This window comes from Schistocerca americana, chromosome 2 (genome assembly GCF_021461395.2).
Source record: "Schistocerca americana isolate TAMUIC-IGC-003095 chromosome 2, iqSchAmer2.1, whole genome shotgun sequence".
Taxonomy (NCBI): Eukaryota; Metazoa; Arthropoda; class Insecta; order Orthoptera; family Acrididae; genus Schistocerca; species Schistocerca americana.
Genome location: NC_060120.1, coordinates 726,990,893 through 727,004,093, shown reverse-complemented (window position 1 = coordinate 727,004,093; position 13,201 = coordinate 726,990,893). Strand labels below are relative to the sequence as shown.

At 38.6% G+C, this 13,201-nt stretch overlaps 1 protein-coding gene across 1 annotated transcript in view; it reads left to right on the top strand.

The window, feature by feature from the left end:
- The window catches only part of LOC124594633 (mucin-17-like), an 89,371-nt gene extending 77,729 nt beyond the window's left edge, over positions 1–11,642 (top strand). The window contains exon 20 of the mRNA XM_047133002.1: positions 10,560–11,642. Within this exon, the coding sequence (XP_046988958.1) occupies positions 10,560–10,754 (195 nt within the window). The 3' untranslated portion in view covers positions 10,755–11,642. The remainder of the gene's footprint in view (positions 1–10,559) is intronic.
- Positions 11,643–13,201: the final 1,559 nt, after the last annotated feature.

Below are 13,201 nucleotides of genomic sequence, written 5' to 3'. Positions count from 1 at the left end.
TATTCAATCTGTATATTGAGCAAGCAGTAAAGGAAACAAAAGAAAAATTTGGAGTAGGTATTAAAATCCAGGGAGAAGAAATAAAAACTTTGAGGTTTGCCGATGACATTGTAATTCTGTAAGAGACAGCAAAGGACTTGGAAGAGCAATTGAATGGAATGGACAGTGTCTTGAAAGGAGGGATATAAGATGAACATCAACAAAAGCAAAACAAGGATAATGGAATGTAGTCGAATTACGTCGGGTGATGCTGAGGGAATTAGATTAGGAAATGAGACACTTAAAGTAGTAAAGGAGTTTTGCTATTTGGGGAGCAAAATAACTGATGATGGTCGAAGTAGAGAGGATATAAAATGTAGACTGGCAATGGCAAGGAAAGCGTTTCTGAAGAAGAGAAATTTGTTAACATCGAGTATTGATTTAAGTGTCAGGAAGTCGTTTCTGAAAGTATTTGTATGGAGTGTAGCCATGTATGGAAGTGAAACAGGGACAATAAATAGTTTGGACAAGAAGAGAATAGAAGCTTTCGAAATGTGGTGCTACAGAAGAATGTTGAAGATTAGGTGGGTAGAACATGTAACTAATGAGGAAGTATTGAATAGGATTGGGGAGAAGAGAAGTTTGTGGCACAACTTGACTAGAAGAAGGGATCGGTTGGTAGGACATGTCCTGAGGCATCAAGGGACCACAAATTTAGCATTGGAGGGCAGCATGGAGGGTAAAAATCGTAGAGGGAGACCAAGAGATGAATACACTAAGCAGATTCAGAAAGATGTGGGTTGCAGTAGGTACTGGGAGATGAAGGAGCTTGCACAGGATAGATTAGCATGGAGAGCTGCATGAAACCAGTCTCAGGGCTGAAGACCCAGTCTCAGGACTGAAGACCACAACAACAACAACACCAACAACAATGTGACAAATAGTATCACGTAATACGAGTACAAACACATACTGGAAAGTGAGCATAAAACCTGGCATTGGATAGCTCAATGACAAAATTTGTCTCTGCTAACCCTCCCCATCCTACGCCTTGATACATTATATGTGTTACTTTCATTTTTTTTCTACTAATTTTGAATTCAAAGCATATTGTCTTCCATAACGTATTTGCAGTTTTAGTTGCAGTTTCATTAACACTTTCTGCCATTATCTTTGCTCTTGAAATGTTGTTGGGGAATTGCTAAAATAGCAGCGGCAAAACTGAGACATTTCACCTCTCACTTATTCTTGTCACCAGTAGATTCCTAAGTCCTTTTTTACATCATTTTCCCATTTTCTTGTGACCTTGTTTCCTTGCATGTCATATCTATATTAAATTCTTTTAATGTGAAGAGTAACTTTATCTCTGGAATTCTAGGGCTTTTTAAAGCCAATCAAAATGACAGCTGTGTTGAAGCTATGTATTGTTCAATTTCTAAAGAACATTTTCTGGTTAAAAATTTGTCCTAGACATCTTTTTCTTTTCTTTCTGAACCCAGCATAGTATTCTCCAATTCTGTGTTCTGCTCATTTTTTTATCTTGTTCGGTAGTGCTGTTGATAGAATTCTGTGAGAGACAGGTGGTAAGGAGAGGCCTCTGTAATTGTTGGACTGCATTGTTTTTTTTTTTTTTTTTTTTTTTTTTTTTTTTTTTTTTTTTTTTTTTTTTTTTTTTTTTTTTCATGAGGGCTTGTTTCCAGTCATTTGGTATTCTTCCTTTTTCCCTGCATTCTTTGATATTTCTGTGTAAGGTTACAGCTGCAAGTTTTCTGAGTACTTTGCACTTCTCACATTCACAGATGAATTATTGTATTACAGTTCATCACAACAGTGTTCAGTTTGCTGCAGAGTTGGTGGTTTTAGATGTAAGTTCTCCTTGTGGGGCTGTGCAAACTGTACTCATTTTGCTGGTTTCTCACAAGTTATAAGCTCTTGCAATGACTAAATTTTTTTCTTCTAGTGCTTCCATCTGTCTATTATTATAATTTTTGAAGTCTCTTTTCTAATCTCTGTGAATGTGTACAAGTCTCAGCATTTTTTATGAAAACTCCATTTTTCCCAGGCTATTAATCTATTTATTGTCACTGTGTCACATGTCAAGTTTCATCATTTATGGCTTCTACATACTGGTAGTTCTTTTGACAAATTCTTTTCTGTTTTCTGACTTAATTTTTTGTCTAATATAAAGATGCTGTTGGGTTTTGGCATCAGTCTGTTCAGATGGAATTATATTTTTATCTCCATTACCAAGTAGTGTGGGTCATTGTCCCAAGATCCTTGACATCAGATCTGGCTGAAAACTCATTCTTGATTTGTTTTGTCTTTTCTTGGTTTGCTGAAGCAGTTATAATATCATCTACATGAATGAGTAGGAAGACTGGACATTTCCTACACTGTCTACAAAGAAACGTGGATCTGAATTTGTGAGTTGCAATCCAATTATTGTTAAGCTTGCATTCAACATGGCTCATCACAGTCGACCAGCTTGGTGCAGTCCATAAATAGTTTTTTTTTTTTAAATTTGCACACTTTACCACCAGATTTCAGTGTTCGGAGCATGTCACTTGCTTTCTTGACTATATGATTACGTTTTCCCAAATCTTTCATCTTTTGTAATGATTTGACCAGTGATTCCTGCTGTTCCATGAATCTGTGTCAATTTCACCATTCAGAAATGCAGTGGTGATATCAAGCTGTGAGACATGCTAGTCAAATTTGAGGGGCAGAGCTATGAGTAGTCAAAATGATTCTGTTCTGCAACTGTGGAGAATGTTTCCACAAAGTCAACTCCAGTTGAATTCTCATTCAACCACTCATGCTTTCCTCCTCAGCAAAGATCCATCAGTTCTATATTTGTTCCTCAAAACAGCCCTACAGTCAACTATCCTATCATTTGTTGATACGTCTACAATGTCCCAGATATCATTTTTCACTGGTGACCTGATTTCATCATACACACATCAAAAAAGTTTTGCATCACCTCACTTCAGAGAGTTCCAGAACCTGTACAGAAAACTGGAATAGAGATCAACATAAACATCATTTCCACTCTTTTTATTGTTCATGAAAACCACCCATTTCATGTTGTGCCACCTTACAGTGAGACCTTCGCCGGTGGTGGTCCAGACTGCTGTACGCACTAGTACCTCTAATATCCAGTAGTACGTCCTCTCACATTGGTGCATGCCTGTATTCATTGTGGCATAATATTCACAAGTTCATCTAGGCACTGTTGATCCAGATTGTCCCACTCCTCAATGGCGATCCGGCATAGATCCTTCAGACTGGTTGGTGGGTCACATCGACCATAAACAGCCTTTTTCAATCTACCCCAGGCATTTTTGATAGGGTTCATGTCTGGAGAACATGCTGGCCACTCTAGTTGAGCAATGTCATTATCATGAAGGAAGTCATTCACAAGATGTGAATGATGGGGGCGCAAATTGTCATCCATGAAGATGAATGTCTCGCCAATATGCTGCACTATCGCTCGGAGGACGGCATTCACATACTGTACAGCCATTACAGCGCCTTCAATGACCACCAGTGGTGTACATTGGCCCAACATAATGCCAACCCAAAAGAGCAGGAAACCTCCACCTTGCTGCACTCACTGGACAGTGTGTCTGAGGCATTCAGTCTGATAGGGTTGCATCCAAACACATCTCCGATGATTGTCTGGTTGAAGGTATATGCGAGACTCATCAGTGAAGAGAACGTGATGCCAATCCTGAGTGGTCCATTCGGCATGTTGTTGGGCCCATCTGTACCACACTGCATGGTGTCGTGGTTGCAAAGATGGAACTCGCCATGGAAGTCAGAAGTGAAGTTGCGCATCATGCAGCCTATTTGCACACAGTTTGAGTCATAACATGATCTCCTGTGGTTGCATGAAAAGCATTATTCAACATGGTGGGGTTGCTGTCAGGGTTCCTCTGACCCATAATCCATAGTTAGTGGTTATACACCCTAGGGCAGGCTAAGGGAGGTATGTCATCGACTGTTCCTGTCTCCTTGTATCTCCTCCATGTCCGAACAACATTGCTTTGGTTCACTCTGAGATGCCTGGACACTTCCCTTGTTGAGAGCCCTTCCTGGCACAAAGTAACATTGAGGATGTGACCAAACTGTGGTATTGACCCTCTAGGCATGGTTGAACTATAGACAACACGAGCCACGTACTACCTTTCTGGTGGAATGACCGGAACTGATCGTCTCTTGGACCACCTCGATCTAATAGGTGCTGCTCATGCACGGTTGTTTACATCTTTGGGCGTGTTTAGTTACATCTCTGAACAGTTAAAGGGACTGTGTCTGTGATACAATATCCACAGTCAATGTCCGTCTTCAGGAGTTCTGGGAAGCGGGGTGATGCAAAACTTTTTTCCTTGTGTGTATGTAGCCTCAAACCAGTCTCAGTGATCAGGACCATGTATTGCATCACGGCACTGATCCCTGTTGCATTTGACATGAAGTTAGCACCATGAATTGAAGATGACTGTTGAGTGTGTTGGACACATTGAATTCATCAAATGATAAGTCATCATTGGGACTGAATTCTTGGTCTGTGGTGCTTGGAAGCCCATTTTCTTCAGAGCCATGGAATGGTTCATCCTCTGACAATGGTTCTGGATCAGTGTATCACCATTGAAGTCTCCTCCAGTGGGATTCATGTTGATGCCTCCTCTTTGTTGATAATCTCTCTCATCTGAACAGAGGTATCACATAGTGGTGGTACTAGTACCAAAGGTACCTCAAGTACTATCCTGTCCTGTGAATCCTGTCTCCTCTGCAGAGAGTACAGGATCTGTTATTACTTCTCCATTTGACTGCAAGTGGTGTTTCAGTGGTAGATATAGGCATCCTGTATTGTGACAAAGGGAACCAGAGAGGGCTCAGGGTGTTATACTGCTCTCCCTTAGCAATAGGTTTGAGGTGCTGTCTTTCACTAAACAGAAACTGACCCAGTGGGACTCACTTCACTTGTTTTGCAGAAACCTGTTGTGTCCAGCATCAAGAGGTGGAAAATGCCATAGGGTACGCGTCTGTTAAGCATGAGTAGTTCAAACATATGGCGAATGATGGTACCCTTTAGGTAAATGGCGGCAAGGAACAAGAAAGGATGCCAGTTGCACTCAGTGCATCTGCCTGGGGGCCTCATTCAGCATGTTGCAGAGGCTGTTCCATCAATCATTGAGGGAAAAGGGTGCAAGTAACTGCAAATTGTGCACATGTTAGAACAAATGATTGATGTCTGTCATCGGGGCTCTGCGGTCACATTTGGATCATTCCAGTGGCTGGGAACTCAGATCCACCAAGATAGAAACTGAAGCTGCAAGTGAAACTGTTTGGGCAAGACAGTCATAAAATTGTAATTGTATCCTTTTATTGCCCACCATACTTCTCTCCTGGTGCAACCAAAAACTTTAAAGAAAACCTCAGTTCACTTGTATGCAAGTTCCCCAATCATGCTGTATCATTGGTAGAGACTTTAATCATCCAACAAACAATTGGGAAAACTACAATTTTGTTAGCGGTGAACATAATAAGACATCCTGAAACATTACTAAATGCTTCCTCTGAAATCTACCTGGAACAGATAGTTTGGAACACTACTCATGATGGAACTTAGGAGTATTGGCTCTAAAGGTAACAAATAGCCCTGACCTCATTGATGATATCCACATCAAAACCAGTATCAGTGATCATGATGTGATTGTGGCAACAATAATTACCAAAGTACAAAGGACAAGAAAAACTATCAAAAAGATCCATACATTCAGTAAACTAGATAAAAAATCAACAGTGTTATATCTCAATGAGAAACTGAAACTTTCAACACAGGGCAGGAGCATGTAGAGAAACTATGGCTCAAGTTTAAAAGAATAGTTGGCAATGCACTGGATAGATATGTACTTAGTAAAACAGTTCATAATGGGAAGGACCCTCCATATATACAGTCATGGTAAAGAAACTTGTAAAGAAACAAGGACTACTGCATAGTATGTGTAAAACAAAGCATAGGACTATAGATACAGACATGCTGAATGAAACACATTTGCCTGTCAGGAGGGCAATGTGTGAAGCCTTCAGAGACTACCATTGCAGAATGCTGTCAAATTATCTTGCACAAAACCCAAAGATATTCTGGTCATCTGTAAAGGCTGTTAGTGGCATCGAAGTTAGTGTCCCATCCCTAGTGAATGAGAAAGGAACTGAAAATGGATGTAGCAATGCAAAAACTGAAATGCTTAACTCTGTTTTCAAATGTTTCTTTACAAAGGAAAACCTAGGAGAATTGCTCCAATTTAATTCTTATTCCACTGAAGAGATGAGTGAAATAGGTATTAGTGTCAGTGGCATTGAGAAACTGCTGAAATCGTTGAAACTGAACAAAGCTCCAGGGCTGGACAGAATCCCTGTCAGATTGTATACTGAATTTGTGGCTGAGCTGGACCCCCTTCAAACTATAATCTATCATAGATTCCTCAAACAAATAAACATGCCCAGTTCTTGAAACGAGAAAAAAAAGCATAGGTCATACCCGTCAACAAGAAGGGTAGTAGACATGATCCACAAAACTTCTGTCCAATGTCCTTCACATAGATTTGTTGTAGAATCTTAGAACACATTCTGAGCTCAAGCATAAACACACACACACACACACACACACACACACACAAACACACACACACATGCAATTGGAACCACATTGCGTATAATACTGTTACATTGTTACATTCCATCCAGGGTTTTCCATTGTTTGATGTAGGTGCAGATAATTTTGTTTGGGCTGAATACTGTTATGATCCAGAAACTTCACACTTGAAGCCTGTGATCTCTAGGTGCCCATACATGACAGACTTTTAAAAATTCAGTATAGTCTACAAAAATCTCCCCTTTGCCTTTAGAATTGACCTTTTCTTTGTTTGGTGATTTATCCAGGATGACAGCCTTTTGATCAAATGTACGAAGGTGAGACATACTAGGTTTTCTCTTCAATCACTTCTCATATGGAGTTTCATCAGACAACATTTTAGTTAAGCAACAATTTTGGATGTAGTTAGCTGTGTTGATGGCTTCAGCCCAATATGATGGCGGTAACCATGACCTGAGCAGCATGCAGTGAGTCTCTTCAACTAACAGGCAGTTCTTTCATTCAGCTGTGATGTATATGGAACTGTTAGACACCACTGTATTCTTGCCTTTCTGAGGATGGAGTACATTCTTTCATTGCAACACTCCTTACCATTCTCTGACTGAAAGGACTTAATCTTATGCCCAGTCTGATTTTCAATAGGTTTTTTAATTCAATAAAATTTGTTACCAACTTCTCCTTTGTGCTGAAGGAAATAGACCTGACACCGTCTGCTGTGGTCATATATAAAGATCATAAAAAATTTGCACCACCTTCAGATGTTTCTCTCAATGGCCAACAGACGTCAGAGTGGATTAATTCCAGAAGTTTGTTTGAGTTCCCTTCTTGTTTGGTGTAGATAGTGGATGTGATTTTTTTTCCTTTAAGACACTTAGTACATCTTGTTACATCAACGTCGCTGAATTTCAAATCTGTCATATATTCATTTTTGAGCATTCTGAGCATACCTCCTGAGTTAAAGTGGCCTGATCAAGTATACCAGATTTGCATATCACTTCTCGTGTCCTTCAGTTTAACAATGAGACATGCCTTTGGAACATTTACTTGTAAGTAAAAGAAGTTAGCAACTCTGTTTGCATTCACTTTGATTTTATTGTTAGTATCTCATACAACTGCATGAGTTTTCTCAAATGTCACTGTATGGCTGTTTTTCACAATCTCTGCCACTGAAATGAGACTGGGCCCAAGTTTAGGCATACACAAAAGGTTTTTTTGCGTTATGGAGTTGCCGCAATTGGCTGCAGTTGTGATGCAAACATCACCCTTATTTTTTACGTGCATAGCACTGTTGTCTGCAAGCATTAAATTCTTTTGTGTTTCTGCATGTGTGTCCAACCATTGTCAGTGCACCAAAAAATTTTGGAGTTGTTAAACTTCAGAGCAGGCTCATTCATAGAGAAACAGCAGTGGGCTTCATTGACATTGTTTACAGCTTGCACACTTAGTTTCTTCTTGAAAATGCACTCATTTTTGTGTGCCTTCTTGTTACAAAAGTTGCACTTGTATGTCAGTTTCCCTTTTTTAAATTTTTGTTCCAAGTTGTCACTCACTCACAGCATTTTCTGGCTTGTTCACAAACTGTTTGCTGGTTTCATAAACATCGCAGCATTCTGAATCCTTGCATTGTGTTCTTCCAAGATTTTTATTTTTAGCATCTCAACATCTGGTAGACTGCCACAGGATTCAACACCACATCTAAAACTGTCATAGGTATAAGGAAGACTGTAGAGCAGCATTATTGATTATAGATCACTGTTTATGTTGACATCCGTTACTTGTAATTTATCCATAGCATCAAAGAATTCAGTAAGATTTTGTTTCATGTCATCACTGGGTGGCATCTTGTGAAGAATGAGGTATTTGAGCAGTGTTGCTTTCTGAGTAGATCCTTGGGAAGTGGTAGACTGTCACAGGATACAACACCATAAAAAGTAAAGCCATATTGATGTGACGTTGTGCAATTCTTTATTTACATCAGCTCAGTGGTATTGACAGATATATCAAGTCTGCTTTTATGTTCCTGTCTGCCGCTTCCCATGCTTTATATGCAACTTGTGCAACAGCAAACAGTTCTCCTTTACCAGACACTGCAGGTCACAATATGGATCCAGATACATTTCCTCAATCATCATTTTTGGTAAGTAGTGCTTTGACTTATATTCTCCATGTGTTGTAAATTACGAGTGACAGTGTTTCTAATGGGAGTCCATGTGCAGCAGTCGTATGCACCATATTCATTCTGATAATAAACTCATTAATTTCCACTTTTAAGCTCCCGAATCTGAATTTTTGTCTAAGCGAAAAATGTCATTTTTGCTGATCACGTAACCTGGGCACATAACAGTCATGACACGTAATTACTGAACAACTTTATCTGCAACTCACTGCATCACTGCACAGAGAATAACACAGAAATACTAAAATTGGACTTGAAAACATATGCATGGTGACATCTATAGACACCAAAGATTACAATGGTGGTAAAATTTGAATCTCAACAGATACAGCTGATACAAGCCTAAATGTGTGTTTGGGGATGATGAAGTCTTGTTCCTCTTTGGTAATTTAAGAAAAAGATTGAAGTTTGTGGGCATGGATAAGGTATTTGCTATTGTTATTGGTGTGTTTGTGAGCTGGAAGGTAGTTACGCATGGTTTTGGATTATTTTTGATGACTCATGTTTTAATGCTTCCTAAAATTCTTCCACTTTTTATGGATTTCTCTTATTGTCATTGTCCACATGTGTACGGGGCCATGATGATAGTATATTCTTTGTTTCTTGATCAAAATGAGTAAAGCTGGAAATGTAAGACATTATTGATTCTGTTTGCCAGTGAAGTAGTTCCAAGTACTGTTGTTTAATGCCCAGTTTCCCTTTATAAACCACTTGGTGTTTAGATTAGACTGAGTTATCATATACACAAGCTGGTCACAAACAGTCTGAAAAGCTTTTGTAATGGTGTTGCAGGGTAGGTTGTGCTGAGAAATAATTGTTAAGATTAGCATTGAAGTTAGCCGGTCGAGCCTTTGTATGTGAAAATTCAAGCAGCCCACCAGAGACAGTGTCCCCAAATGTGTTCTTCATTTGGTTTCCTATAACCGAACAAGAGAGCGATGCAAAAATTGGACATGGGGTGGTAGTCACTATTGAACCAGAGCCAAGTCTGAGCAGTCTTGTGCACTATCATTTACACCGTGAGAACGATTGACACAAATTGTGGTTCTAGGCGCTTCAGTCCATGACCGCGCGATCGCTACGGTCGCAGGTTCGAATCCTGCCTGGGCATGGATGTGTGCAATGTCCTTAGGGTAGTTAGGTTTAAGTAGTTCTAAGTTCTAGGGGACTGATGACCTCAGGTGTTTAGTCCCATAGTGCTCAGAGCCATTTGACACAAATTGTCTCTGGCAGGCTGTTTGAATTTACACATGCAATGACCTGATTGGCTAACTCAAGGCTAATTAACTTGGAAATGGCACTACAAGCTGAATTTATTCCTTAACTGTTATTTATCAGCACGTCCTATCCTGCAATGCCCTTTCAAGCTTTTCAGACTGTTTCTAACCATCTAGTACAGTTTGTAATCTACCCCTCCCTCACATCATTGTAAGGGTGTCCCTTTACAAGTTGGTTTCTTGTAATGCTCAAATTATGATGCTTTGCCTTTTCTGTACACCCATTAATTGTTTTTGTTTCCCAATTTTTATGCAAATGTTGATCCTCAGTGTTCTTAGCAAACATGTTTGGTTAGGTCTAGAAACCTCTGCCTCTCCACTCCAGACTTCAAGAGTCCTGTTGCACCATTGTATCCAGCAATGGAACATTATGCTTAGTAATCTATTAATTCCATATCATTTGCCTTTTAGCTTATCCATGTTAATTTATCACTTTTCCAAGAAGTTCAGTATGTGCTTTTTTTTACAGAATGATGAGGGTGCTCCTCTTATGTGCATAAGTGAAGAAGGCCTATGGGAACTCCAGGGAGTACTTAGCTACCATAGCAACTGTGGTAGAGGATACCATCCCTCAATATTTAGTTCTATCACCTCAGTCCGAGGATGGGTTGAGAAAACAGTTGGTAGCAGATTTGAACAAAAGTCAACATTTAATGTGAGGTAGAAGCTACCTGCCTGTTTACACAGGACTGTGGAACAGATATTTTTCCCACTGACGTTTTATTGTTAGTACGGGTGCTTTATGTACTTACTGTGACTGAATGTACATTGGACACTGTTGTTCCAAATCAACTTGTGGAAAGTGTGATATAAAGTGTACAGTTGTCGTACACTGTTTAAGTGTGCAATATGTGACTGACATATTAAGTGCAATGGAGACATACACTGAATAATACAAGACTGATGATGCAAAAGACATTTTCCTATGTATAGTCATTTTGTTGCTTGTGTATACTTGACATAGTGAAAACAACTGAAGAACATTAGCAAGGAAAGTGTTTGAAGTTCCAAAGTGATAGTACGCATTGTGTGTGAAATGTGTATAGATGTCGTTTTTGAGGGGAAAAAGACATACAAAGTGCGAAATCACAACTGTCTGTACATAACTGAAACTTGTTGTTGTAGCTACTGCGAACTACTGTTTCTACATTTAAAAACAGAGAAAAAAAAGACAGCTGTGAATCTTCTTGAATGTATCAAATGTACAGTCCATATCTATATGTATATCCAGATTCTACAAACTTAAGAAAATGGCTTGTATGATTATACATTAAGAAAGGATCTTGTGTGTGTGTGTGTGTGTGTGTGTGTGTGTGTGTGTGAGAGAGAGTGAGAGAGAGAGAGAGAGAGAGAGAGAGAGAGAGAGAGAGAGAGATCAGAATTTTGTGGTTCTTAGCTCTTGTGCAGAGATTTGCTCATATGTTCGCTGTATTAGAAATTTGTGCCTTGAAATGTAAATAATGTAATTATGTTTTATAGAATGTAAATTAATGAAATATATTAAGCTATATATAATGTACTGTTTTGAATATATTCTTTGTAATTGCCAGAATATTTTTGTTTTTTTCCACCTTTTTGTTTGTGATGTTGTAAATGATTATTTGGTGTTATCTCATATTAGACCATAATTTTAAGCATTTCTCGTGATTATGTCATTGGAAAAGTGAAAGAATATTAATTGCTTACAACCAAATTTTCATCTGTGGAAAGCACTTTCAATATTTCTATATCAGTAGAATATAGAATAATATCTGGAATTGGTAACAAATGAGTGAAAAACTATATAACATCTCGAACTATGGTTTGTAAATTAAGATCAGTTCAACGAATAGTTCCAAATGCTGTTAAAGTATGAGACATTTTGGCTGATGGATTAATGAAACATGCTCATTATCCACAAATGTATATTTATTAACAGTTGTCTGTTGGAAAAAGAAAGGAAGAACTATAAAGGCACACAGTGTAGAATGCTTAGTCAATATTGCAGAGAGCAGCTTACATCAGGAGATAGGAGACTTACATTTAAACAACAGGCATGGTGTAGCCTCTAACTGGATAGTTCAATCCAGGTGCACATTAAGGCAAAGCTTCTATCCGCAAGTCCTCGAACTAATATCATGGTGGGGCTTGATATCAGGGTAGAATTGAATGCTCTGAGTGTCAATTAACAAGAGACTATTTTTTATGTGTGGTGAGAGGGGAGGTTCAGGAGAGGGGGAAAAGTTATGGGAGAAGGGGCAATTACTCGGTCAGTGTCAAAATAAAGTGCCCATCTAGTTTCCAAGGTGGCCTTTACGTGTGGTCACATAACCCAAAGAAGGTGAGTCTGGATGCTAAGTAGTAGCCTCATGTTGGACAGTAAATAACCAGCAATCAGCAATTTTTAAAAGATGCATGTGTGTCTGACTTGGTACACTATACTGGTAACACAGTTGTAGAAGTAAAATTTAACTAAACAAATTGTGATTGGTTTAATGGTTTTTATTATCCCACCCCTTCCTTCTTCCTTAAATCCATATTACATGGGTGGACAGGCCAAACAGAGCCAGAAAACCAAAAATTTCACACGATATATTTAATGTGATTTTACAAAATTAAACAATCTAACGAATGGATTATGGATGACTTAATGGTCAACAGTGTGCTATGTATATTTGAATCTTGAAGTATGAGGCAGTCACAAACTCTTGAATAGCTGCAATGATGACTACCTGCAGCAATACTTTCACAGCAAAAATGAGAAGATGCTCCTAAGATTATAATACCATTGATAAGACTTGCAATTTTTGAGAAAACTAATTTATATTAATGATTATTTGTGTGTGTGTGGCAAGATTGCTACAAAACAAATATACTAAACATGATGCCCTGAGTGTATGACTGTACTTGACCTGTATTTCTTTTTGGAGTGATGTTTTCATGAAGTTAATTATAGTGAAATCAACAGTGTCTGATTGTGTAGCATTTTAAAAGTAATTTCAAGCACAAAAGAATTATGAAGTCCAATAAAAGTATGTTTGTCATTGATCACTAAAGGGAGCTGTAATGTTGAGAACAACCAACCTAATTAATATAAAAATGTTATGTTGATTGCTTATGTGAATCTATGTT